Genomic DNA, 27,977 nt, shown 5'->3' on the forward strand with positions numbered 1-27,977 from the left:
TGGAAACAAAGATAATTTTAATTGGAAAAAAAAAATACCTACTCTCCCCCCAAAACACAAAATGGTCTCTTCCCCTGCACGTGTCCACATTTCCTCCAACACAGACTTCAAGTGCAAGGGCCAATGCTCCCTTCTGCTCTCCCAAGCAGCTCTGCCCTCTTAGAGAAAAAAATAAAAGGAGTGACAGCCACTGCTCTAAGACCCCGTGACAGGACTGGTCCCTGTTTGGCACAATATTCAGGAGATTTTTCTCCCACAGTAATGGCATCTCAGCCAGACAGTTCTGTCCTTGCCCGTTCTGATCTTCGGTCAGCACGCCCTCCTCTTCCAGCAGAGTCTGGCCTGCTACATCATCTGTGATCCTCCAGCACGTGGGATGAAATAAAGTGCCTTCTTACAGGGCCTCAATGCAGCTGATGAGTCCAGTTAAATTAATTCCTCTGGAAGCAGAGCTCCCAGAACCACGTGTTCATATCGTTGCCTCCATGTGCAGAACCTTCAAGGCCTCTGAAATTTGAGAGCTGGTGTCGATCTGGCCGTACATCCCCACCAGGAAAGCCCTGTGCAGTAACACTGCAGCGTGCTCTGTGAAAGGGAGAGACACCATGAGGACTGAGAGCTCCAACATACGGAAAGAGCAATCCAGCAGTGAACACCTGGATGAACGTTTGTAGCTGTGCAAGAAGTTCTCTCCTTCTGTAAGAACGGGGCATAATCCACCACCATCTAGCAGCCCTGTGGATAAGTGATTAGGTGAGGGATCACAACTCAGAGAGGAAAATCCCAAGGGAACAAATCGTCTTCAAGGAAGCCTTCCTTGTCTCTTTGGCAAATCTCTGTGATGCTCAGACCAAAGCTATTACTGATATAGAGCACCCGCACGTTTGATGGACTGGTCTAAGCAATGCTGACTCCTAGCAGCTTCCCAGAGAGGCTGCTTTCAGAACAGGAGCTCAGCCTTGACCCCTGCAAGGCCACTACGCAAATACCAGAGAGGGCAGATGCCAACATACCTTGGCAAAGGAGGGTATACTCAGGCAGGTTCCTCAACGCTGTCTGCACCACCTCAAAGTCTCGGCTGCCAAGGCAGTACATGAAGGTAGGAAGGAAGTCTGCAGCAATGCTGGGAATAAAACACCACAACGTCAGCACAGTCCAGATCGCCATCAACAGGCACGGAGCGGGCAGCCAGTGCCCATCAGTGACTCAGGGTAGCCAAGTCCCCGCGGTCCTCACCTGGGGTTGTTCTGAATGGAGCGCAAAGCTAGGCTGAAGGCCAGATTTCGGCAGGACTCCTCCGATGAGCTCATCAGCTTCTGTAGGTTTGTCTGAGAGCAGATGCACAAGTAAGGATTACAAAGCCATCCAGGGATCAAAACTGTGCAGACTTGTGTTACTGCCCCTTCAGCATCCACCCAACCCTACGCACATCCAGCAGGCACTAGCTGAGACAGGAAATCCCTCTGTGTAATAGGGATCATCTTGTTTTGAATGCTTTAGAACACCCTCCTGTAAACTTATGGCACATGGGACAGCTGAAATTTACCTATATTTCAGTATTTGTTTTTTTTTTTTTTTGAACAGAGCTGTTCTGCTCTCTTCTTGCCCCATTACTGGGAAGGGGACAGAAGATTACTTCTTCCTCTGATATACAGAAAAGCTAAAGTGGATGATGATGGACCCAGCATGCAACAGAGAGAAGACAGTAGGGAGGTAAATGTTGTCTGCTGTCAGAAAGCCCAGCTGAAGTTGCAGCATTTTCGGAGAAATGTAACAACCTCCCAAAAAGCAGAGAAAGGACAGCACTTAGGCTGGCCATGCAACACAGACCGTGGTGAAAAGAATCTTCTATTTCTAGTGGCAGTTTGTGACACCATACTCACAGAAAAAAAGGAGAGAATTTCTGGCCTCCGCCTGGACATCTCATCAATGTCTGTCAGCACCTCCAAGATGTCTGGTGAAAGACACAGATTGAGAGGGGTGACTGAAATTTACTGATCCAGCAAAAGAGCTATAAACCCACGTCTCCAATCAGTCAATTTTTACTACCTGCACACACAGCTAGAGTAATAAAGGCAGCTCTTCAAAAAGGATGAGAACAACCTGCCCAAGGTGGGGCCACCAAGCACTGTCATGGCATGGGCAGGGGAAGGAGTGGTGTGGGGTGTGACGTTTCAATTCCAGAGCACCTTCTTCTGTAACTGAAAGGTCTTTACAGAAAGCCTCTTTCAAGAACAGTGCCCAGACAGGATTTCTTCCCCCTGTTTCTAGGAAAACTGTCACCCCAATACCACAACTTAAGTCTGATATGAACACCGGACACCTGTGATTTCAGAAGACCTTTGGAGATGAAGCGTGTTGTTCCCACATGCCAGGTTAACATGATTTTCTTTCACGAAGGTCATTTGAGAAGTTTGTTAGAAATCCCATTTCTAATCAGTTTGGTATTTTTATGGCATAAAAAAATGGTGCTCCTAACAGCACTCCAGAGCTGGGTCACCATCCGTGCTGGCTGAACACGAACCGTAGCGTGTCCTGAATTACTCATATCACCTCCCAGAGTAAGATCCCTGAAAAGCTCCAAAGCAGAGGCAGTCGCAGTACTGCCACGCTAAGTGACAACAGCATCATGGGAAGCCTCTGTCACAGAATCCCAGAAGGTTATGGACAAGTCCATCCAAAACAAAACCCCAGCTTAACTGCTGGAGACTTCCAAACAAGACAAACTGGAAACTGGCCTGCAGCTGTCATTTAAGTAACAGGGCTGGCAGCTGTCTGCACGTGCCTTACGTTCTTGTGCAGCTCTGCAGGTCCTCACTTACCCTCAACTGTTTGGCCTCGAGACAGCCTCTTCATATACGGGGCCATTTCAGTCGGTGTGAGAGGAGTGAAGAGAGACACGTTGACAAGGGGGAGAGAGCCAGCTGCTGCTTCCTCTGGGGCAGAGAGAGAACAGTCACTTCTACGTAGTTTTAACAGGGAGACAGGTCCAGTGTTCCCTACCAGCCATCAGCTGATCAGCAATACCTTAATAGATTTCCTGTCTCTCGGCCTCTAGCCCCACTGCACCTTCTGGTACCCCTCTGCTGATGCAAAGAAAGCAAACCTTCCTGACCTGTCTTAATACTGGATAGTTCTCCCATGCAAGTTGTAAAGAGAAGAGTGGAGAAGTCAAGGTAACTTTAGGGTCTCCTGACAGGCTGACCCTGACGTGAGGCTGAGGAAGGTAAAATCCACAGGGAAGAAACTCACTCTAAGAGCTATTCCACACCAGCAGCAATACCAGTGATGGGGAAAACAATCTATCACCCGTCCCAGATACTGGCTTCAAACCGTTGAGTATACAAGTGCTATTCTCCATTCTAAATACCTTTTCACTGGAAGTAAGGACTCGATGAATCCCTGTGGGTCCCTTCCAATTTGGAATATTCTATGATTTTTATGAAAAGCATCTGCACTTCAAAACGTACTGCATTTTCACTAGCTGGAATAGCTTTCCAACACTCAGACTCACCATCCTTCTCTTCTTCAGAGCCCCTGTCCAAGATACCGCACCTACTAGGTAGACTCAGCCCAGCCAGGAGGGACTTCAACATTGCGAGGTCACTGTTGTCTGATGACAGGTCACTAGAGGAACAGGTGGCATGTTTAACTTTAAATAACAATAAGGGTGTGAAGACAACTAACAGCACACATATGTACACTGAAATAGGATAGAAACAAATTTCTTAGAAGCAGGAACAAGATTTCTCCTTTCAGCATAATAAATTCAAACTCATTTGTACCTACATCTGCAGGTGGGATCCTGCACCCACTGCTCAGGGTATAGACCCTCCTACTGGCTCTCTGGAAGTGACTGCAGGGCACCGCAGCGCCTTCCAGGGTCATTAAGGCATTATGTGAGTTGGAATTGTCACCTGACTTCCTTGGGCTTAGCTTTCACCTATAAAAAGGGAGACTGCTCATCTTAACAGACATTTAAGTGACCTGAGGATGAAAAAGTGCCACATTAACAGCTATTGTTACATCCTCTTGCTGTCTCCTGTCCAATTATCTCATGGCAGCCTGCCTGACCAAGCCCTCCACTGGGCTAACCGGAGTAAGGAAGCTTACTGGAGTGGATCGGAGTGCTTCTGCAAGAAGGAAACCGCTGCTTGAGCATTGCATGTGATGTACTTCTGGATAAACTGGACAAACTTGCTGATGAAAGCAGCCAGGTGCCGTGAGGATTTCCTGTAGTTCTGAGAAAGGGCAGGGAAGATGAGAGTTAACAACAAAACAGCAGTGATGCGCTGCCCCATGCTGCACCTCTGGGCTCCGAGGATTAGATTCCCGATCTCAGGCCTCCCCTTTAAGCTCCCCCCAGTACTTGATACACATTTTAGCTCTAAATCATGCAAAGGCTCTCCCTCTAGCGGCTGGCAGCCCACACACGGATGCAGAGCGGGGACTTTTCCTACCAACAGCAGCCGGATAAAGGACAGCAGACAGTCCCATAGTGCCGCCTGGTGCTCGTTCTGGAAGACCTGTGGCTGAAGCAGCTCCAGGATCCCCAGGATGTGGATGAAGAAGGTCAAGTGGTTCTGTTGCCTGAACTCCTGGAAATTGAGGTGAACACGGCCATGCAGCAGAGCTGCAATCATTGGCAAGTGCCTGAAACACCAAACAGAACAACACTCAGCTCTAGCCTCTTCCTAGATACAGTTACAGGTTGTTACACCTCAGTTCTTGTTAGCATCCCTCATCCTCTCCCAGAGTTCCGGGTTTAATCCCTGTATCCATGGAATCAGCAAGCACCATTTCCCATTTTTGCTGCTCTTAACTTTCACACATGAATGCAGATTCTGTCACAACCATCACGATTACTCCAAACTCGCTCCCCTTCTAGGGCAACGGTGGACGCTTTTCAGTGAACCCAGCCACACAGAGGGTGAAAGGGGAGAGTGGTACCTAAGAAGTAGGATAGGATGAGCCACAGCTAGCTTCCTGCAGGCCATGTTGGCATCCCACACGCGGCTTTCAGACGACTTGGAGTCACTGGTGTCTGCAAGGAGGTTAATGAATCTGTGAACCAGGGCATCAAGCTAGAAAGAAAAGTAGTGAGTGAACAGTTAAGTTGAAAGCAAAAGCAAGCCCCTGGCTCTTCAGCAGTGTTTCCCAAATACATTCCAACTACAGATGAGGTTAACAGAAATTATTTTCAGCTAGAACCTGTGAGCAGATGCAGCGTTCCAGCTGGCACAGGATCTGAAGTCCACAGTCCCTACAGACATCAAAGCAGGATCAGACGCCTGCACACTTGTGCTTTACAGAAGCCTTTGGCACACAAAAATTTATATAAGCAGAGCTTCACATATTTTATAGTCAGACATTGCAAAATAAACTACACCTCAACTCCCTGCTCCTGAGAGTGCGGGCAGGGAAGGGGCAACTGAAGAGCAAGGTAAAGAAACCAAAATGACCAAGCCAGCATTTGACAGTCCTCTCCTTTTAGTCCGGGCATCACAGTAGCATTCAATCTGGGTGCACAACTGGAGAGGGGCTTTCCTGTGTCTCTAAATTTACCTTGCAAGTGCTGCTGTCTCTGGCTCCTTCACTGCTCAGAAGCACCTCAGGCATAGACACAAGTTGCTCAGGTAGTTGCAGGTACATCTGAAGCAGAAGGTCCTGGCAGCATTTTCCCACAGAGCTAAAGAAAAAATGGGAAATGTCACTCTCTGGTTACTCCTTTAGTTCAACCAAAAAACATCCCAGACCTATCAGATTCAGAACAACTTTCTTGCATTTGGCAAAAAGCTCGTGTAAGAGTGCAGCCACCACTAATCTGAATCAGCGTTTTTTTCAGTCTGAATCAGTGTTTTTTCAGTCTGTGCTTCTTTTAACTACTTTCAAATCATGCACAGTCCAACAGTCCACAGGGATCCACACACAATCTACACGGATCTACACCACTATGGTACTTCCAATGCTGGAAAAAAAAAGTTATATCAAGCATTTTATCCTGTATTCCTGAAAGCAAAAGTGCCCTGCAATTTCATTTAAGGTCACCTTCCTGGTTCCAGTAGCACTTAAAATGGCATCTTATTTCCCCCAAATCTCTGGGAGAATATTGTGTGTAAGCAGTTGTCATATGGGCTGTGGAACACTATTATTAACGAAGATATACTGGCAAGTTCCCTCATTACCTGGCTGCCTGTGCCCAAATAACTACAATTAGAGTAGACAGTGCTCTCCATTTGCAACCCCACCTGCTTCCCCACTGCTGGATGCAGCTGGTCAAATACTCTGTTACTTTTTTGATGCTCTCAAGGTCCCCATGAGAACAGCTGAGCAACAGAGGCAGTCGAGACTGGATGAGTGTGCAGGAGGCCTCTTCTGTGTTCTGGTATCTGGTTTCTGCTTCAGCCAGGATCAACTCCACCATGCTGATCAACTCTGATGCCTTTAGGTGGAGCACAAATTCCTCACGGCGCTTCTGTAATGCAAGACAACATTCACAATGAATCCCTAGGTCCTTAGTCCCTTCTAGTTATGCCTTCCCCGCATAGAAAGGAGCATCTCTTATGAGCAGACTTAGGAACAGCCCTGTATCCAAAGTCTGAAAGCACGTATCCCAACCCCCCAAAGAAACCTCTTTAACCCTCTACTATTTCTGAACTCATTTACTTCCAACCCAGCGTGCATGATGGGACAGAAGCCATAACTGAATCATCAAACCAAAAAAAATTCCTCTGTGGAAAAGAGATGCAGTCCCCTACTCTCGGTGCGGTGGGAATTATCCCACACCGTGTTTTAGCTTGCTCACAGCTGTAGCCTTGTGACTAGATCTTTAATGGATATTCTGGCAACTCTGCAGAAGCTGCAGAGGAGATGTCAAGCGGGCAAACTTATGTGTGTTCATATGAGCTTTTTGGACCCCAAATTGCCACTGCAATATTTAGCAGAGCAGAGCAGCTCAGCAACCAGCTGAGGTACAGGCAGCAAACTTGGCATGCTGCACCCCTATCACTTCAGCCACCTCTCGGCCATGGAAAGCCAGGCAATGTGAAAACATCACCTCTCACCCCCCTCTGGAGAGGAATCTTGGAAGAACTGAGCCACTACCTGAGGAGTTCTTTGGTCCCTTCCCTGCCAGATCCGAGGGATATGAATACAGGCCCACAAGAAATCCAAGGATGCAGTTGGGTCAAACCTGCCAGAAGACAAAAGAAGACAGATTTGCCATTAGAGTCAAAGCAGCCCTCAGGCAGCACACAAACACATGGTATCGTCTCTAAACATCACAAATACTGTGAAGAAAAACATCTGCAAATGTAAAAATAGGATCCATTAAGTCCCAAGAAGGGGTTTGGTTCTGTTCCCAGATTGTGACTAAATATTTCTTGAAGTAAGCACAGCACAGGGTATGCAGCTGAACTAATGGCATTCACTAAGAGTACGGTGGCTACAGAATCTTGGACCACAAAGCCAGAAGTCTGTCATAAACGTAAACAACTGGTACAAGCAGACCGGTGACCATACTGCCCCAGAGTCCAGAACATCCTACCTGTTATCCTGGATTGCAGAAATTACTGAAATTGTTAGTGAGCAGGAAATCAGTAATAAAATAGTGACAAACAAATACTGCCAGCTTTAGACACACTGCTAGTTAAATCATGGCCTGACTTGCTACCAGTGTTAATGTTTCCTGGTCTGTAAGTTCAACAAATTTAAACATGGTACTACACAACTGCTGTAGAGCTTCATTGTTTGAGAGCAACATACAGGAGCTGAGAGCTGGGGCTGCTCCAGAGATCAGAACTGGGGGCCTGATGCCAGGAAGGGGGATAAAGAAAGACTGGTAACAGAGTTTAGTACAAGCAAAAGATCCAGCAGAGCCTGCCCAGGTACAGAGACTCCCATCAGTTCGCTATCCAAGCCATCTTTCAAACCCCATGTTCATAAAGATTATCAACAAGGGCAATGCTAGATAGATTACCCAGCGATTAGCACTTCCTGTTCAAAACACAGCCAAATCTTTATGTGCTCCTTCCATCAAACAGCAGGTAATATTTATATCAAGGTACACAAATCAGCATGACTGAAATCAGCATCCCTCTCACAAAGCCTTTTTTTGGCTAGGTGACATCTCTTGGCAGACGCACCGTGGAACGCAGCAGCTCTTGCTCTCAGCTTCTGTTTGCTCTCTCAGACATAACGTTTTAAGTTGGGCGATTTGCTTGGCCCGAAAAACAACTCACCTCTGCTCCCGGTTTCTGCACAGCAGAAGTCTGATGCACTGGTGCAGAGTGGTCCAGCTGGACTGGTGAGTGAGGAGAGCCAGGAGATATGGACGGAAGGAGGGCACCTGGGACCCTGCCTGAAAGTACAAAACGAGGAAGATTTGTATAAAGAGATCATTACTGTGAGGTGGATGTAGGAGATACCTTGTATTTTACAGAAGGATGACAATACAAGCAAGCAGATAGCAGAGAAGACAACAGATGGATTTAGGATATGAACTGCAGTACTGTCTAAAAGACCATCGCAGAATCCATGAAATTCAGTTTTAGTCTTAGCTTTGGCATAGCACTTCTGGACAGGCTATTTGTCTGCCCGCAAAAATACCAACGAAAACACAGCTGGTTGATCTATTATGGGACTACGTTGTGTCTGTAAAGCTCTGAAGTCCTGAAGAAATATAAAGATCAGATGAAACATGCCTTGATCTGATGTACCAGAATCCCCCTCTTAGTAAGCGTGTATGGCTTTGGAACTGACATAGCAATGTGGAAAACCACAGAATTCTCCCTTGCCCTGTCTCCAGGTGCAGGTCAACACCCCAGAAACGCGGTTTCAGCACAGCAGTCCCTCTGCCCAACAACTCTTACTTTGTTCCAGGAGAACAGTAGCTTCTGCTGGAGATCCGGGCAGCTGCTTATCACCTCTGGGTCCAACATCTCCAGCCAGTCATTGAGAAGGCCAGAGGAGGGCCCCAGCCAAGCGGCTTCAGTGCTGAGGAGAAAAAGCCAGTATCAGTGGTGATGCCATGAAACCAGGCCTATCGGTGACTTCCCAACATTGCCTGGGCTCACCTGCAACTGTCCAGCTCCTTTTTCACTGGTGTCTCTTCTTTGTCCTGGAGCAACAAGGAGCTCACCACAGCAATTGGTTTCATGGCAGGAAATCTGGCAGTGGTCTCAACAGTAGCTGAGAAGAGGACCGTCAGGAGCTCCTCCAAGTATGGAGAGTGAGTTTCAATCAGACCTTGAAGGGCTAGCAGAGGCAGAAACGTGTCAGTAAGTACAAGATGTGGTGAAAGCTATGGAACATCATAAGGGTATCACAAAGGCAATGAGTCCCGAATTTCCCAGAGCATGGCTCAGTAAGGAGGACAGAAGTATCTTGGACAGTAGGCTTCTATTTCTCATAGGGTTACTGGAAACCAGCAGTTTGCTGAAAGACTTAATCCCAGACACAGGTCGCAGTTTATAAACCCACATACCAGTGCAGGGGAAGGAGGTAATACAAGACAGGACCAAGTTCAGACCAGTTTGCATTTTCTGATCCAGGAAGAAGGCAGCTTCCCACTGCCTACACACGAAGCGCTCCCTTGAAGGGCTGGAAGTCCAGCCTGCTGCAGCTGTGGGGAAGTAGAGAGGACAGACACACCTTTGCTGATGAGCTCCGGCTCCACGTTACACTTCTCTCCTGATTTCAGTGTTGCAATGATGGCACGTACTGTGGAGCTGATCAAGTCAGGGTCGCGACGGAAAGTCAGAGCTTCTGTGAGGTGCAAGAAGCCACCTCGAACTGCAAAGAAATTACAGCATTGGCATCACAGGGACAAAGCCACATCAGGCTTCTCTTCTAGAGATGCACCAGGTGGTTGCAGAGCACAACTAATCAAACACACACACCTACTATGCTCTACTATCATTTCACTCCTAGTGTAGCTCTGGACAGCTCTTCTGCATGTTACAGGGACACATGGCTTAAGAGAATACTCTATAACCACAAAGCCATTTCCATGCATAAGCTCTTGGTCTCCTCTCTACAGATGGCAGATGACAGTAACTCTACAAGTCATGATGTGACCTTGTTTCACGAGCATTCTTGTGTGCTTATCTTCCAGGACAACAGCAACCACAGAATTCCTGGCCTGAGCAATTGGAATTTCTCCCTGAGATCCACTCTGCTTGGTGAGATGCTAGTAGGTGTCTACTCCAAACCCCTGAAGCCATATTACTTGTTTGCATCCTCATGGAGTTTTATAGCACAGTACAAAACTGATTTTTCCCTCTCTTCACTGCTCAGCATACCTCTATAAAAAGCAGCCCACCCGACTTTCTGCTCTGGGTGCAGTTTCATTTCTTTCCCTTTCTTGTCCCACTTGGTCCACTCTGAATCCCACAATCTACCCAATGCCAGTACCGTCACTGATCCTGTGCCTTGAGGAGTACTGCACAGCAAAGGCCTTCAGCTGAGCACGGAGAGGACCATCTTCCACTGCGGGGTTCTCCAACCACTGCAGCATCTGCATGAGGACTTTGAAGAAGAGTGAGGAGAAGGCAGTGTCTTGGGGCATGCAGCGCTGGGAAGAGCAGCAAAAGAGACCTGCTTATACACACTTCAAGCATACAGCAAAGATAGCAGGACAGTGGCATGTACTGCCAAGAATACATAGAGCACACCTCCTCTGTTGAACCATAGCTCACAACAGCCTCTAATGTACAAAGCAGAAAACTCTGTCGCAGCCAGAATACCTCTCCAAGCATAACTAAGGGTAACTTTGTGCCTTCCTTCATCATGATGAAAAGAATGAGATATTTCATGTGATAGCTCCGAAGCTCTCTAAGGAATTACAGACTTCTACTCTCAAATTGTCTCCAAATGCCTTGGCTTGCAAGACATGTCCATGCTGCAAAACAGCACAAATCAGAGCTTCCAAAACCAGAGACCCACAGCTGCCAACCCACAGTGCCACGGAGTTACCAGATCAGTTAATGTACACCTAACCCTGCACATAAGCTCTCAGCACTGCTAGACTAACGAGGCCAGCCTGTATCCATGTGTCCATGAGACAGCTTGAGTCCCTCTACACCATGCTCCCCAGGCTGTATGTCCGGCACTACACGGGTACAGGGTCTGTGCACAGCAGAGTGGATGCACTGCAGATTTTCCTTTCCTCCTCACCCCTCTTTGTTCAATGATACAAAGATTCTCGTCCTGTGCTGCTCACCTGATACTGGTACAGCTGGCGCATCAGCGGGCAGGAGATGAAGTGGTTACGATGCATCGCCATCACCAGCGCTCCGCTGTGCGGTGAGTTTATCAGCGCAGCTACTGCCTGGAGAAGTCGCGCGGTGATCCCGGTCACTTGTGTGTTCCCCTGGCGGATACGAGCCAGTTCCTGCCCCAGGGCCTGCTGCAACGCCAGGGCAAGCGGGCGCAGGTTTGAGTTCTGCCACCGTGGGTCTGGATTTAGTGGGAAAAGCTGGAAGGATACAGAGAAGAGCGCATTTATGAGAAAACAAATGAAAGGACTTGCTATACCATAAACATCCCTGAGGCAGAGGATTGATTTACCTTGTACAATCATACTGACTGTGGACTAACTAGAACCTTCAAAGAGCTTCTTCAATTTTTTAGTGCCTGGTACAGGAAAAGGCACAGCATCTATGCAACGCCAATATAACTGTCAACACTAACACTGCGGGGGGATCACCACACTGCCCAAACACAAGCAACCAACTTGGCCAATTAGCTCCCCGTAGGTTTGTCCTGAAATCAACAGAGAGAGTGAGGCTCTGCTAGCAGACATGCCAGGGTACAAAAGCTGTTTACATATAGCTTTGCTGCCAAGGCCCTGTGAGCATTTCACAAATCCTCCATGCACTGCAGAGAAAAAAGGCACTATACACAGAACAAACAATGTGCAGAGATGGCAACAAGCTAGTAAGCACTGACAGCATTAGGCATGATCAAAAGCCACATCATGTTCAAATTACAAGAAAAAAAATCCATCCAGTATCAACTCCACCAGGCTGTAATGGTGCAGCCTTATTTTATGCAGGGTTTTCTTACTTGCTGCCTGCAAACGCTGAAGGAGGAACAGGGCAAAAAGATGCAAGTATAAGGGATATGGTTTGTGCAAAGGTGCCACAGGGAAGCAGCTGAGGGACAATCAGCTTGAGGTTACACCAGTACCTGCAGAAAGATGCCTGCTAGGTCATCTTCTGGGCCCAGAACCCGAACCTGGCTTAAAGTTCGGATCCGACTCTGGCCTTGATTGTTCTCAGGGCTAGATTTTGACCTCGCAGTCTCAGCACTGTCTGTAATAACAATAAAAGAAAAGAAAGAAAAATGCTGTTATGCTGCCTAACATCTGGAACCCTAGCACTGGATCACCTTCAGCTTTACTGTCTCTACTGAGGAATTCAGTAGCTTTCTTTCAAGGCCAAGCAAGACCTTCTTTTCTGTAACTGCTCAGAACAAATCATTATAGTAAACTCCAAGAATACCGGAATTTCTCCCCTTAACAGGAGTGAAAAACTCTAGGAAGGACTAGTGTGTAGTTGTAGTTTGCTAATGCATTTCATCACAGCCACTTCTGAAACAGTTTTTCCTGGTCCAAACATCTTTCCTCTGCAACCACTGAGAGCAAGAAGACTGACATTCAGAAGTTTAGGCTATGCTGGGCAGTACCTCGGCGGGCTGGTAAGGAGGCTGTGAGCAGGGAGTGGAAAGTCTGGCCTCCTGTCGCTCCTCTTTCATGCTGAACCTCCACCAGGTGAGCCATGTAGTCTGAAAAAGGACAAAATACAAACGTGTTGTCTCACCCTCTTTAGTAAAGCAGTACAGAATTGGTTGCTGTTGGTGTAGCTACCAGACGAAGAGATTTTGCTGTTACTATGAACGTTGTAAACATGTCGCAAGTCAGCCCTATTTCTTTTACAAGTTAGCCTCCAGATTATCTCTCTACTCTTTATAATCCCATCCAGAAAAATCCTTCTCTACTTCAAGAAATACGGCCAAGAGCCATCTAGACAAGCACCAGGGAGAAACAACAGGCTGCAAAAGCAGAGTTTGCAGAACTAGTTTGGATTTTTTCAAGGAAGTCACAGGATGTGACTGTAAGAAAAATTAAAATGAGTAATCCCATATGGAGCTCTTACTCTTGTCCATGATGTTCTGCTCCAATGTCTGTGGGTCATGAGATACCGCCTGATCCAGGTACTGCAGAAGTTTGCTCATGCTGGAAACTGGGATTCCGAAGGACTGAACGAAGAGAAGTAGCTGCTGCGGCTCCAGGTCCTGCAGAGCTGAAATGCACAAACACCAAAGTCCTCAGACCTCCAAATTGCTTATACAGGGTCATCTTTATTACCTGGTATTTGTACTTTTGGCTGGACCAAGTGGCACATTAATGACAGGGACGCAGAGAGCCTAAAGCCAGAAGTCTGACAGCTGCCTACTATGTTTTCACTGCTCTGCAAATCATTACCTTCTTATTGCATCTTTCAGTTAATTCACTCACTGACTAATTTGATCTTCCATTTAATTTGATCAAAACCTCAGGAACCCAATCATCCATATTAAAAAATAACTTCCACCCTATCTGTTAATGGCTCCAGGCAGGAATTATTGAATAATTCAATCACTGGCTATAGAGAGCTGTCATTTAATTAGTAAGAAAGGGACAAAGCTCTGAACACCAAGAAGACAGACAGCACTGACAAGCTGTGCAAGGATACAAGTAACTACAGATATAGCTCACAGCCTTCAGCCGCTGCTCTCCACATGGCAAGCATGCTACGTCCTGTGGAAGCAGTGCTTTGTCTTTGACTGTGTAGCTTAATTCAATCTGAACTGTTGTAACAGAGATGGCATCCAATTCACAGTCCTTTATTTCCTTTAAATACACAGAAAGCACAGTAGTCATACAGACTCTCCCATGCTTTAAAAGTAAGAGACACTGCTTATAAAAGCCACCGAGATTCAGCACTTGGATCAGAGTGGGAGGACCTGCCTTCAACACTGCAGTAAGGAGCTCTGTTACAGGCACGAACCTCCTCCTTCAGCCTCAGCTTTCACCAAGTTCTGCTCTTAACGCAGTGGGGATTAACCTGAGGGGCGTGGTAGTTCAGCAAGGTTGTAGTCATTCTCAAACCCATGGTACATGGGCTACAAATCATGGCTGAGGATGGAATAAACATCAGGACAACCCCTAACAGAACCAGAACCAACTCATATTCTGTGTATCTGTTTGACAGCCCTAAAGGACACAGCGAAGAATCTATTGCACGCTCAGGTTGCAACTGTCACAAAATCCAGAGACAATGCCTTTTAAATCCCAGCTCTCTGTTCAGCTGCAGGATCTGCAGTGGCTGATGGCCATGCCAAAGGCATCCAAGTTGGGCACACAGAGGGCTTGAGCAGGGAAGACTCTCCCTTTCCTACGGGAGGGTCTGAAAGGCCAAACATCCCACAGGCTCACCTGCATCCACAAGACGTGGGACCTCGGAGCGGATCATGCGCAGCTTTAGCCAGTCAGGAAGCAGCAAAGCCTCCTCTGAGGTGTCAACCAGAAAAGCAGTAGGAAGAGGCTTTTTCTCCGGGAACCATATATCCAATAACGTGTAAAAATCACCATCCCCTGTTTAAGGGCAGACACAAAAATCTCTTATGTTCAGAAGCACTTAAAACATTCTACGCTTCTCTGTACAAGTCAATGCACCAGAATACCTTCTTGCTCAAAGGCTAGAAACAACTTGGGAATGAATACTACCAAATGGAAACATGATCTATATATCTGAGTGCCCAGTTCTCACCCTACAACAACCCTCTGCATCCTTCTTGTTCGGCAGGGAGGGACACACCATCATTTTAATATTTCCTGCTGTCTGCGCAAGGCAGCAAATAAGCCTGCAAATGCTTCACTCCGTGTAGCACTATTCTGACATTCCTACTGCTACAAGCAAACGTTGCGAAGGAGAAGCCTGTGAGCAGAAGAATTAACACCAGCCTAATTTGTTATACAGACAGAGGAAAGGCTCTCTGTCCAGTCCACAACCCCTTGAACACATCTGAGCATACTTCACTCACCTTGAGGTGGCCCTAGTGTCAGGAGAATAACCATGGCATGAACCACGAGGATGTGCATAGTGGCTGTTTCACCACTAGTCCAACGAAGGAACACCTGATCCTGGGACTCCGACTGGAAAAAAAAAAAGCAGAAGAAAACCACATGAACAATGGTGGGGAAAGAACAGAAAGTGAGATCTGTGAGAAGCAGGTGAAAGGACAACACGAGAATGGACAGGTTTGGTTTGGTCAGACTTTGACCTAGCCCCAGCACCTCCAACAGTGGAAAAAGAAGATACAAAAGGAAAAGGAAATGCTTTCTATGTGTACACACACACTTGGCTCTGACACTATGCCAACTCCCAATTATTTTCAGATCAGGGATCCTTGAACTAGACATGGTTTCTACATACTCAGTAACCCACAATGGGCATCTCTTGTATTAAACTCATCCTTCCTTCTTCTACCCGCTTAAGAAAGGCAGAGAGGCACTCACCCAGCTGTACACCTCCTCGCCTTCCTTACTCTGGCGCATGCGTTTGATGTAGCGAGAGAAGATGGAGAGGAGAGCTACAAGCACCGCATCCGACTCAGCGCAGTATGAGAGCTTGGAGAAGAGGTGAGACATGATGGTAGAGCGCTCCACTATGAGCCGGGCCACATCCTGCAAAGGAAAAATTTCCATGTGAGCTTTACTAAGCAACATACACGGGTCCTCCTGCCTTATTCCGCCACATCTTCCGCATCCTCAGCCCAGTTAACACTGGAGATCAACATGTAAGAGTCAAGAGCGAAACTGTCAAATCGGGAAGAACTCAAGTGCTTTGCATGCATCTTGTGATACCTCACAGCGTCCCCAGTTGTAGTACAGCTGCATTCTGATGCATCCCGTTGCAAAGGGAACATTTGCCAGTATTTATGAAGTAAAAAGAGGCATTCCTCTGAAGAAACAGTATTATTTAGCAATCTCCACACACTTAAACAGATCTATGCAGACAGAAAGAACCTGTGAGCCTCTAGATCCATACAACTGAATCTCAAAGACTGTTACAAAGGATGTTGGTCAGTGAACTTAAAAGCAATGAAAAGAGCACCCAAGAGTGAGAACGATGAATAATCATCGCATATGAGCCAAACATCCAAAATCACCAAAGCCTTAAAAAAAAGAATCAGAAATCCAGTTTTGGTTACAGAAGAATGCATATCCCACCACTAAGGTTCCTGGCCTCCCACCCTCACCCGATGTACGTGACTGCAGGTTTAGCACCTGCTTACTTGAGAAACACTACCAGATGGTGGCATTGCCTTCAAACCACTACGCAGTCCTGCATTCCCCATGCCATCTGAGATGGGCTGCTGGACTGGAATTTGTTACTGATTTTCTGTTTGAATGATATGAAACCAAAGACACAGGTTGCCTTCCAACACATACCCAGAAACACGACCACGCAGTTATCAAATTCACATGCTCCTAAAAACCTCATCCTGCTGGTACAGCAAGTCACATGCCTACCACTGCCATGGGCAAGGAGTTCAACATGTCAGGTATCCCTCCTAACCTCTCTGCCCCTGCACCCCGCCTTCTCACCAGAGCAAGGTCGTTGTGCTGTCCCTGCTCCTCCACTGGGGCGTGCTGGGAGAGGTACACCAGGTAAGCACTGATGGTCTGCGGATCTGTCTCCATGTGGATGGCCTAGAAGGACAATTCCGTTCATTAGGGATCAAGAGGTAATGAAAGCAAGCACCAGCAAAACATTCGTCTGTATGCACATAAACATGTCGATACCACCGCCACATGCAGTTTGCTCAGATTTGTTTTAGCACGAATAAAACAAAGAATAATTTGCCCCACAGCTGGCTACTTATCCCTTACAGCAAAGGCCTACCTGTTGCAAGGCAAGAGCTGTTGTTGCTCTAACACTATCAAACAGTGGCAGCCTCGGGAGGTCTCTCAGCAGCCACTGATACCCCTGCAGCAGTTCAGAATCCCCAGAGTCTTCTTCCATGGGGTGATCTTTCTCCTCTCCATCACGCAGTCCCCCTTCTGACAGCACCAAGGACAGGCCCTGCAGAAATCAAAGCCCATGCATATGAAGCCACAGTTGGACCACTCGTTTCATACTAGTGAATAGAACAGCATCAAGCTTCAAGTGTCACGGAGTGATGCAAATGCAGCGCACACAGCCCACAACAGGTCTCACAACATATAACTTGTTTGCTTGACAGCTACTGTGCTTAAAAGTTTCAGTCCTCTGTAAGCACAATCTTTTGAACTCTGCAATTCTGCCTGCCTTGACTATGCTCTAGAGCTCCAGGCATTTACTGATTTACATTCCCCACTGGCCACAGCTGCTGCCAATTACTCCTCATACTACATGATGTGCTGAGTCTACACCTGAACTTCACAGGAAACATAGCAGAATCCAGATCTATCTTAAGAAAAGTACTACTTGGCTGTTGAACAGAGAAGGCTTCTGAGCAGCAGGAAGCAGAAGTGCATTTGATGGGCCTTGGAGACTGAGATGAGTTACTAGAGAAAATTGACATGAAAATTTCACTGCACAGCAGTCACAAGAATATAGGAATCTGCCCTTAGCTTCTGATAAACCCTAGTCAAGATATTTATTTTACTCACCTTCATGGCCAGGACCCGTGAGGCCACCTGGGAGGAACTCAGGCGTCGTAGGAAATAGTCAAGCACCTCACAGGTTGTCTGTTCATCTGCTTTGGGACCCAACAGCAAGTCTTGCAACCGTCCAAGCAACTGCCTTTGTTTCTGTTGTCTCTGTGGAACAAGAAGTTGGCCTTTCCAGTGAAACCAAATCCAGGATGCACAGAAATTAGGTAACAGAACTGATCTCCAAGAGACCGCTGACCTGGCGTTTCTTGGCACGCTGCTCTTTACTCTCACCCTCCTCCTCTTCTTCACCTGAGGTTGACTCATCAGCAGCATCATGAAGCAGGAATTCACAAAGGCACTGCACGGGCAGGACGTCCAAGGAGCCCTCACTGGACTGAACCAGATCTGCCAGCCACGGCATTGACTGTGACGAGGCCTAAGAAACAGAAGAATGACAATGCAGTATCAGCAGAACACAGACGCAGCACACTGATCATTTAACCCTTGACCAGTAAACCACCTTTCCCTGTCTCACTCAGCTCCCTTCTGTCCCTCGCTCTGCTCAAGTTTTAGAGATGAGGGATCAGATCCTAACTTAGCCAACCCATCAGGAGAGCCCACCTGTCTTTGAATGATGTTGAGAAGAAAGTCAGGATGACGGCTGCGACAAAGGAGGTGGCCCAAGCGAAGTGACTGGTTCAGGCTTTTCACCTGCTCCAGAACATGCGGCGGAGGTCTGCGTGGGGGCCCCCTGTCAACAAGAAGTGAAACTTCTTGTGAAACAAGAAGTTATTCACAGACAAGGCACACTTTCACTCTGGTATTGATGAGGACTAATCAGGTCAGCAGTGTGTGACAGCCACGTGCAGGTTACAACAGAAGGACAAGGACTAAATGCAACACATATCCCACATGCAACCAACTTTTGGGGCTCTTCTTGCCCACACTAACCACCCTATCAGCAGTAGAATTTCTTGACTAGCATTAACTGGGTTCTCCTGAGAGCACCAGACTGCAGAAGGCTACTTACTGAGGATCCAGACTTGTCAGCTGGGATAGCAAGAGGCTGCTACTCTCTGTAATAGTTTGTTTTGTGGACGCAGCAGCCAGATGACCCTCAAATGCAAGAATCTCCTGTTTTTCTCTCTGGGAGATTTGAAGCTCGCGGTTAATCATCTCTGTGCGCGTCTCCTCATCCGTCAAGGTACATTGAGGATAGGAATAATTGCTGAGAAAACAAGTCCAAAACAGTTATCTTGTCCTATTCAGAATTTATGAAAGTCATAATGCCTCTATGGCCTCATTTCCATTAGGGAACACAGAAAATGCAAGGCAGCTTCCCAACAGAGCCAGGAAGACTGAGACCTTCTCAGTAAATCTCATAACAATCATGCTCTGAGTTTTATTCCCATGTTAATAATATTTCTGTTGGGGGAAGGATTCTTTCCCACTCAAACCATAGTGTTGCTGCCAGCCTGCTTATTTTACATGTCCCACTAGAAAGGAAGGAGCCAACTGGCACAAACCTCATTCAGAAATATACGCTCGGTGCCCTTATTTGATTTATGGGGGGATTTAGACAATACTAACTTGGTCATGACCATTTCCATGAGCATCTTTAGAGAGGGGTACTCCTCCCACGCAGCCAGACCTGCAGCACAGAAGAGAAGGGTAGTAAGGAATACTGGAAACAAGTCAGGGTGTTATTGAGATCCTATCGCAATCCACGACAGGAAGACACACACTCAGTTTGGAACATCTTGCCACACTCAGGGCATGGAAAATGTAATCCCAGCCACATGCTGGTCCAAACCACCCCACTGTGCATTTTTGCACACACAAGGAATATGCATTACAGCACAGTGAGCTAACAGCAGTTATCTTGCCATCCCAGCATATGACTTCAACACAGGCAACTACACTTCAGCCAGCACCTTCGCCAATTTTTGCAGCAGAACCAGAATCCTGAGAAACGTCCACACTCACCGATGTTCTCAGGATTGAACGCAGCCACTACAAGCAGGAGAGGCCAGGCTTTCCAGTACAGGGTAGAAATAGCTAGATTTGGAGGCTGGTACCTGCAAGAGACATCAACAGATACACGTGGTTGGATTTGGTTACTGGAGGGCATCCCAAGCCGCCTCTTCTTAATCATGCACTGAATCAGCCACACCAGCTCAGTGGTTTTCAGGAAGGAAAAAAAGAAAAAGTCTCTCACGGGTGGGACAACAGAGTTCAGTTGAAAATTTCTAAAGCAGAAAGGTCAGAGTTCTTGCAGAGGAAATTCCATTCCATGACTCAGAACTTTCTTGCCCTGGAGAAATTTCCACCAGAACATGACTTTGAAAAGGTTTCCTGGTGATTTTGTTATTAAAAATTCTAATGGGAAAAAGCATCCTGAAGTCTGTGAGCTAGTGCTGTTAGTCACAAGGTGAAAGTGAGTTAGGTCACAACAAGGTGAAAGTGAGCTACGTCACACAACGATTATCTACTTGACAAGCCTTACCCTGGGGGCAGCTGGATATTCTCTGGATGGTGATAAGTGCACAAATTTAAGACAGCATCGATCAGCTGGATTCTCTCTACCCTCAGGACTTCAACATCTGGAAGAGGAGAATAGACTAAACAAGTTATTGACTGGCCCACCTGGCAGAAAGTCCTTCAAGAAAAGTAACACTAACAGAAATTCAACTTGAAGCGACTATGCTGTTGTGGTCTTGCTCTCACGATATTCCAGAATTAGAAACAACAACAACAAACCACCACTACACAACTCTTAAAAAGCAGCAATATTAAAAAAAAAAAAGACTCAATATCCTTATGACTCGTGTTTTCAGCTGAAATTTGATTTAAATTCTTCATAAGGACATTTTTTTTTCCCCCACAATGAATCCAACCTGCTATCCACATCTTTTTCAAAACTCAAGTGCATTCCGTCAGGTAAGCAGTGAGTCTGCTCAGAACTTCTGGGGCTCAGAAGATAAAAATCCATTTCAACTTTGTTGCAAGTTTTCTAACTCACTGTATCTTAACTCGGAGTCTGCAAAGGCTCTCTGGAACAGGGTAGGAGCTGTCTCAGCCCTGGGTGGCGACAAGTGGACACACTGGAGTTACCATTGGAGCTTTATGCAGTCTTACCATCGGCTTGCACAGCTGCAGCCCGCTTCACCAAGTGGTCAGCAAGCTCCATGGCATCCGCAGGGCCAAGAGGGAGGTCCCGTGACAAACCGATCACGAGGATCCGCATCAGCGTGTCTTCAAGGATGGGCACCTCAGAGCAGAGGCGAAGGAAGAAGCTGCATGAGAAAACAGACATCAATCATGCTTCCCTTGACAGCAGCATGAACACTGCCGAAACCCTCCACAGACCCTACAGCTCATCTGAGCAGAAAATAACCCACAGCTTAGTTTACAAACTTTTCCCTGGTCTGCAGCTCCGAGTGCAGCTGCTGGAAACAAATTGTTTGCATTGCTTTGTACCTCTGCACTTCAGCCTGCTTGAGTCAGAGTTCCCTAGCGTTACAGCAGTACAAACCATACAGCGCAGGCCTGCCCTTCTTGCAGTTACAGCATTAAAATATAGAGCAGCTTGCCACACGGAATGAGAATCAAGAATAGGAACTGAGAGAGACTGAAAGAACATTCACCAATTTTAAGGCACTGTAGCAGAGGATGAAAAAATCAGGCACAGTTCCAAGCTTTTCCAACAAAGAGCTACATAAAGAGCACCAGAAAACACTAATTCCTTTGCCTCCAGCTACAGCTCTGGTCCATGTTCCCAGCCATGGGTGGAGCACGCACTCACTTGCGGTCACTCTCGGGGGGCCAGTTGTCCCATTTGTAGTACGTCTCTGGCTGTTCTGTGAAGAGCACCTTGTGGAGGCTGTCAAGATGAAGAGAACAGTAAACATTACCTGTGTAAAGCTCAGGAACACATTCAGCAGTCCACTCTGCCCAAACTCCTAACGCTACCCATTCTACACATGCAAGAGCCTCCTTAGATAAACTAACCTAATAAAACTGACAGTGCTACTCATAGCCAAGAGGACTATGTGGTACAGACATTGGACTTTTATACTTTCCAGTGAACACACCTCATATGCTGTTAGTTCTGGCTTGACCTGCCTCAGTAATGCCTGAACCACACCCTAAGATACAACCTCATCTCCAGAGGCAGTCAGAGAAGACAATATTATCTATGGGGCCCTCAACTATACAGCCTGAAAAAGGATGTCAGGCAGGACAACAAGGAGTCCACAGGAATCATTCCTGACCAGGTAACTGGAAACTCCCTATTGAGCCAAAAGGGTGAACCCAAATAATACAAATCAGAAGTTTTCCATTATCGTGTATTTCCAGTGAGAGGATGCATTTGCAGGCATTCTTGAGGGGGAGACAGTCCCAACCTGAACCCTTCTAAAACATTATTTCTGCTCCCTGTCTGTTAAGGGGAAGAGAGATCTAACCAAACCCTGGCACATGCATGGGTCTTCCTAACGTGTTGTAAACCATTGGAAAACAGACTGGATAAATCAGCAGATGCCCAAGCATCTTACCAGTGCACGTAGTCCTTCGGAGCCAGCTTGCTGATAGACGGAACGACCGTATGAAGCCACCAGACAGCATCGCGCTGGATAGCGGCGATTTGGTTCTGGAAAGAGCGCAGAACTTCCAGGTCTGAAAGACAGTCAGGTTACAAACCACTCACATATCAGAGCCTCATACAGACCAAAGCAGGAGAAAGCAGTCATTTCAAGACCAGACGGTAACCAGGACTCTGAGCATAAAGAGTCAGTAAACTGGGGAGAGAAATCTGACAGCCTTTAGCAAGCCAGCACTGACAGAACATGCAGATGTGTCAGAGTGAAGCACAACAAAACGCTGAGATGTAGCACAAATGAATTAGGGTTGTGAGAAGACATCTGGGCAGTCACTTCAATGCCCCCCAAAGCTCTGCCCTCTCAGCAATAAGTCCTTCGTAATCCTTACAGCTGCTCCTTCAAACATGACCCCATCTTGAGTCCCCTCTCCCCAGTCTCTCATCCATGTTTTCCACAGATAAAAAAAGTGCCTGTATCCTCACCCAGCCACACAGATGCCACATCTCCCAACTCTGTTAGAATCAGGATAATAGCAAGCGACCCCATACCTTTACTTCAAATGGAGACTTACAGCCCCCTTTCTAATCCTAGCTGCAATGTTCCCCCAGTTCCAACACTGCCAGAAGATATTTAACAAGCTATCCATCTTCAAGTGGAATCTAGGCTGTCTGCTTACTTTTTTTCTCTCCTTTGTCCCAGGCAATTCCAGCCTCCTTCACCTGGGCTGTGATACCAAGCATCATGGAGACAGCTAGCAGATCAGTTATGTGGATGACAAACCGCTCCTAAAAAACAGGAGTGAGTCAAATCAAAGCTTCCTTCTGGAAAAGTGTTTTGTCATCAAAACGGGATGTAGAAGAGCTGCTGTGAATTGTAAGACACAAATACCGAGTTACTCAGATAACAAGAGGTGTGGGGAGGGATAAGATCTGCCAGAAAAAGAGATATAGAAGAGTCTGGTACACCACTGGTACCATCCAGCAGGCACATGGGTCAAACAAAGTGGTACCTTGAATTCCATTTCTGCGTACTGGGCCTCCTTTCGTTCCTGCATAAGGCCCAGGCAGAAGGCCTGGAAGTTGATTTCATGTTTTGTCTGTTTAATGATCTCTCGCAGCAGTGCCCGTGAAGCCCGCAGGTAATCATCCTTAGTAGTCAACAGGTCCTGGAACACCATTGCTAGGTACTGAGACCATACAGAAAAAGAAAGCTTTCAGTGCATTGTAAAATATCTGCGACCACAGAATGAAACGACACACGGAAACAATGCTGGTAATATGCTCGTCCTTCAGACCCCAGGGAGCTATAACACGTTTCTCATGAAGTTTTGTTACCACAGGGCTGGTCACACTGAATGTGGGAGTTAGAAAATGCCCGTCACGTTTATTCCTAACAAGTGCAACAATGTAATTCCAAACCAGTATGATGCAGATCCCACAGTTGTCTGAGGGAAGATTTTGTTTGAGCCTCGGTTCAGCTAAAGCTCTCAAGCAGGGGTCTGGCCCCACCAGCAGTCACACCAGACACTACACCTACCTTTGGAGCTTGCTCTGAGCTGTGCTGAAGAACAGTGTACAGGATCTGCATGTTGTTGGGATTTCTTGCATTTGAAAGCTCATTGAAAATCACAAACTTAATTGTCGTGCCCAGGTTATCCCTGTGTGCATTCAGCAGCTCTCTGCAAGGGAAGACCAGAGGTATCAGAGCCAAGATTTCATTTCAGCTAGGTCCATTGTTCTGATTTTTCTCTAAAGTATTTAACACAAAAAGTGAAGATGGTGGGGCAGCACCTACATTCAGCAATGCCAAAGGATTACTGAAAGACTTCCAGACCAATGAAATTCATTTGAACGTGACACAGAACACCCCACAGCCACACCTGGTATTTAAAAACACTTCTTAGAGACAGGACCCCGAGTACATCTTCCAGAGTGCTCTCTTCCCATGACAGACCCAGTCGCTCACTCACCTGACACACAGCATGTAGTGGTTCAGAAGGACTTTTGGCTTAAGACGAATTTTGATCAGGTTAGAGATCACTTCCATGTCCTCTGAGCTGTGGGTGTTGCAGTTCATGCAGACTGACATCAGCAAGTCCTGAGCTGGCTTGGTCAGCTGCAGAGGAAGAACAGAACTACTGCAGCCACCTGCCATCACAGACCAGAGATGGAACTGGACCTCCAGACCAGGCCCAGAAAAGGCACGGTTCATTCTCTATCCTTACCTTGGGATTCTGCAACCACATCTCCAGCCGCTGCACAGCCATCTGTCGCACCTCTTTGTAGCCACAGGTTGCTGTCAGCAGACGGAGGAGGTTCCTGGAGACGTTATCCATGGGCTGGCGCCGGTTGAGCTGGTCCCGGAGCATGTCCAGGACGTACTCCTCCACACTCTCTGCAAGGTCATCGTACCTGGGCCACACAAACTGCATTTTATTCACTTCTGCACAAACTAGCCGGGTCATGCTGTGTCCAGAGATCAGCCTTCTTTCTTGTTTGTGACAAAGGTTACAAAAAAAACCCCAAATAATCGCTCTCTATTCATTTCTCCTGATGTTCAACATTCTCTAGCAGGTCCCACAGGACAGCTATTGCAAAGCTATTGCTGCAGCACTGCGAGGGGGGTGAGCACAGACAGACCTGCCATATGCCTACACCAGGAGAAGAACGCACTTTACCTGGGCATGAGCTGGCCCTCCTGCTCCGGGCTCATTTTCTCCTCTGCAATCAGCAGCTCGCTCTGACTGTCTTCCTCCTCCGTCATGGAAGGGTGAGGGCTACTCCCTACAAGAGACCAGCGTGCTTTGTGAGACAACTTCTCTTTCCAGAGATCAATCACTCACACCCTTACACATTCAGCTTCTTTCAAGGACCCACATCAGCAACACTGAAGGAGGCCACAACTGGTCACCTTCTCACATCAAAACGCACTCAGGCACTTTATTCAAGTCTTTTTAACTGCTTGCCCTCAAACATCTACTAGAAATGAAGTGACACTAAAGAAGGGAAAAGCAATGCTGGAAACTCAAAGCCTAGTCTCCAAGACTTGGCTCCTGTTTCCTAAACACATTCTTACCGGCACTAAGATCCCCACTGCTACGGCCAACTTCTCCATGCAAGAGCATGCTCTTAGGAGGCATCTTGGTGTTAAAAGCTGTCTGGATGTTATCCACAAAGGTCTTGCAGTGAGGGCTGTCCACCCAGATGCGCTCCCCAAGGGAGTCCTCAATGTAAACCTAAAGGAAAAAAAAGCCACAGAGAACACAAACCGTGCTCAAGCTTTTCTGTACTAGTTTATCGCAGGAATATTTGAGTTTCCCAAGTTATCATTTATTTTCAACATGCAGCTGTGAAGTAGGAAACTACCATAACCATGCATAGATGAAAAAACTATCACCAGATGACTGCAGGCAAGTCACATGAGAGCAGAGCAACAAACCACCGCATCCTGAGCTCTACGGGCACTATCCCTTTCCGTCAGGGAATCCAATTAAGCTCTAACAAAGATCTAACCGTAACTCCTACCTCCAAGATATAGAATCTTGCCTTTCAAAAACCTTTATCCTTGCAGATAAACTAGAGAGCACAAAGTCTCTGAGACACTTATGTTATCAAACGCCATCAACAGCATCCCAGAAGAGAGCAGAGAAAGGCAAACAAGACCACAGCACTTCAACAGCCTGTGGAGGTTTTCCTTGGTAAAAACAAGGACTGGGTTTTTCTTCCCTTGTCCATACAGCATCAGCCCAGTCCCCATTTACTGCTTCCTCCATGCTGAGGGATAGATCATGGGACACCCCCTTACTGTGCAGCGATAATAAATCCTCTTGCCCCCAACACAAGCCACTTCCCAACCCTGGCTGGTTTTACCCATGCGCCCACCACTGCCTCAGCCCTGCAGGAGCACCCTGGGTTCAACAACCTTGACGAAGATCTCTGGCCAGTTCTCGTCCTCTTCGTAAGCTGCCATGAGAAGGTTGCAGGCCAGGACAGACACAAGGCTATTCCCTTTGGCTTTGAAATTGATGGAGGCATCTCTTCGGAGCAGGCTGCACAGTGCCTGGAAGATTATTAAAAAAAAAAACAATAAAATTAAGCCATCTACCAAGAAAGAAATACAAATCTCAGTAATTCCCACAGAGCTGTGGTATTTACAAATACATGCTGATTATGTTCTGGCTGGAGGGCAGCTGCAACTATGCTCACAACTGGCAGGAATTTCAGAAACGTACTTCAGAAACACACAGAAAGGTTCCTCAGAGAGCCCAGGAGTCCCCACACGGCACAGCCCTCACCTCAATAACCCCTTCGGTGGCGAAGATGTTCGGTTTGATTTTTGCCAGGTACATGAGGCTGAGGTACAGCGTGGTGTCGGGCTTGGCTCTGTTCATTTTCAGCTGCTTCACCGCTCCGCACAGCACCCCCTCGATGCGGTCATCGTTACCTTCTGCCTCTGCTGCCTCGATTTCCTCCAGCAGCACTGTGGGGCCAACTGCAGCAACCAACACAGGCGTGAGTTTGTTACCACTGGGCAAAATATCCTGCCCCAGGATGCCGCCAGCACCAGCCACGTAGAAAGCAAAGAATGGATCTGCTTACCTTGGTCCCCTGCAATGGCTTTTTCCCTATCCACACCCTATTAAAAATCCCTTTTTGCGCCTGACAACACCCCCTTGATTACTTTTCGGTTGGTCCATGCTAAAATGCTCCTCTGCAAACATATCTAACGCCAGACAACAGGATGACACTTCAAGAAACAACCAGTGGGATCCACAGTCTGCAGGAGACAGATGTGAGTAAAACACCACAACGCGGCCAATGATTTTCTCAGCGAGTTTTCCACGTAGTGCCATCAAACAGGGTGAGCACAACCCCACTTAGCGAGGGAGGAAGAGGAGACAAAACCATGACATTCGCCACACAACCGGAGGAGGAAACCCTCGAGGACAGTGCACGAACGGCACTGCGGGGGCTTGCAGAAAGGCTGTCGGGCAGCCGGGCTTACAGCCCTGCCCCGACCGCCGCGGGAGGGGAACGCGGGCCTTACCTTCGATGGGGATGACGGAGGGCTCCTTGATGGAGGGCGAGATGGCCCGCTTCTCCGCCACCGCCGCCTCCGCCAGGCGGCCCAGGGCGCTGAGGGGCGGCGTGGAGGCGAGCTTGGGGCGCTTGGCCAGCCCGCCCAGCCCGGGGGGCCCCGCCAGCGCCGCGGCCGCGTCCCGCTTGCGCTCGGAGGGCAGCCCGGCGGGGGCCGGCTTCAGCAGCGAGCCGGCGGCCTTGCCCTCGCCGCCCTGCCCCTTGGAGCCCAGCGCGATGAAGTCCCCGGGCGGCGGGTGCGCTGCAACGGGAGGCACGGCCGTCAGGTGAGGGCAGCGCCCGCAGCACCGCCGCAACGCCCCCCCCCCCCCCCCACCTCCCCACCGCCGCCATCCCGCGGCCCCCAGCGCTCACCGGAGGGCTTGGGCACGGCCCCCGGCCGCCGCACGGCCGCCGCCTTCGGCCGGTTCATGGCGCCGCCGCCGCCGCCTCCCCCTCAGCACGGCCGCCGCTGCCCGACGCGGCCCCCGGGAGGAAGCGGGGGGAGCGCGGCGGAACCAGCGAGAGGGGGCGGCGCCTCCCGAGGGCACAGCGCCACACAGCGCCCCCTGGCGGCGGGAGGGTGCGGGGAGGGGGGGTGCGGGGGGACACGGG

At 48.0% G+C, this 27,977-nt stretch overlaps 1 protein-coding gene across 2 annotated transcripts; it reads right to left on the reverse strand.

The window, feature by feature from the left end:
- INTS1 (integrator complex subunit 1) lies at window positions 1-27,894 on the reverse strand. 2 transcript variants are annotated; one of them, XM_080557482.1, is made up of 47 exons: window positions 27,738-27,894; window positions 27,334-27,624; window positions 26,582-26,778; window positions 26,209-26,346; window positions 25,363-25,522; window positions 24,965-25,070; window positions 24,512-24,698; window positions 24,257-24,402; window positions 23,824-23,965; window positions 23,297-23,473; window positions 22,964-23,072; window positions 22,243-22,363; window positions 21,492-21,569; window positions 20,825-20,982; window positions 20,193-20,289; window positions 19,673-19,764; window positions 19,277-19,337; window positions 18,717-18,914; window positions 18,308-18,437; window positions 17,943-18,122; window positions 17,702-17,851; window positions 16,953-17,132; window positions 16,655-16,759; window positions 15,563-15,730; window positions 15,088-15,199; window positions 14,480-14,638; window positions 13,158-13,304; window positions 12,688-12,786; window positions 12,190-12,314; window positions 11,222-11,476; window positions 10,414-10,573; window positions 9,652-9,792; window positions 9,075-9,255; window positions 8,871-8,994; window positions 8,241-8,359; window positions 7,105-7,192; window positions 6,249-6,475; window positions 5,566-5,689; window positions 4,951-5,084; window positions 4,461-4,653; window positions 4,114-4,241; window positions 3,515-3,627; window positions 2,823-2,936; window positions 1,884-1,954; window positions 1,237-1,328; window positions 1,014-1,123; window positions 1-585 (listed from the first exon to the last, which is right to left on the reverse strand). In XM_080557482.1, exons 1-47 carry the CDS (start codon window positions 27,793-27,795, stop codon window positions 470-472), a joined length of 6,561 nt encoding a protein of 2,186 aa, XP_080413608.1. In that variant the 5' UTR covers window positions 27,796-27,894; the 3' UTR covers window positions 1-469. The 2 variants fall into 2 exon arrangements, with proteins under 2 accessions (XP_080413608.1, XP_080413609.1); XM_080557483.1 differs by lacking the exons at window positions 1-585; window positions 1,014-1,123; window positions 1,237-1,328; ... (2 more) ...; window positions 3,515-3,627; window positions 4,114-4,241 and having other exon boundaries at window positions 4,515-4,653; window positions 4,951-5,044.
- Between the last annotated feature and the right edge of the window lie 83 nt (window positions 27,895-27,977).

The sequence above is a fragment of the Anser brachyrhynchus genome, assembly GCF_964034855.1.
Source record: "Anser brachyrhynchus genome assembly, chromosome: 15".
In the NCBI taxonomy this organism is placed as follows: domain Eukaryota; kingdom Metazoa; phylum Chordata; class Aves; order Anseriformes; family Anatidae; genus Anser; species Anser brachyrhynchus.

Excerpts from the sequence above, each read along its gene's own strand:
- INTS1 (XM_080557482.1), bottom strand. The coding sequence starts at position 27,795 with ATGAACCGGCCGAAGGCGGCGGCCGTGCGGCGGCCGGGGGCCGTGCCC. Across the intron at positions 27,625-27,737 it reads GGCCGTGCCCAAGCCCTCCG|CGCACCCGCCGCCCGGGGAC; the intron begins GTGAGCGCTGGG and ends CTCCCGTTGCAG. Across the intron at positions 20,983-21,491 it reads CCCCCCGAGAGTGACCGCAA|CTTCTTCCTTCGCCTCTGCT; the intron begins GTGAGTGCGTGC and ends TTTCTCATGCAG.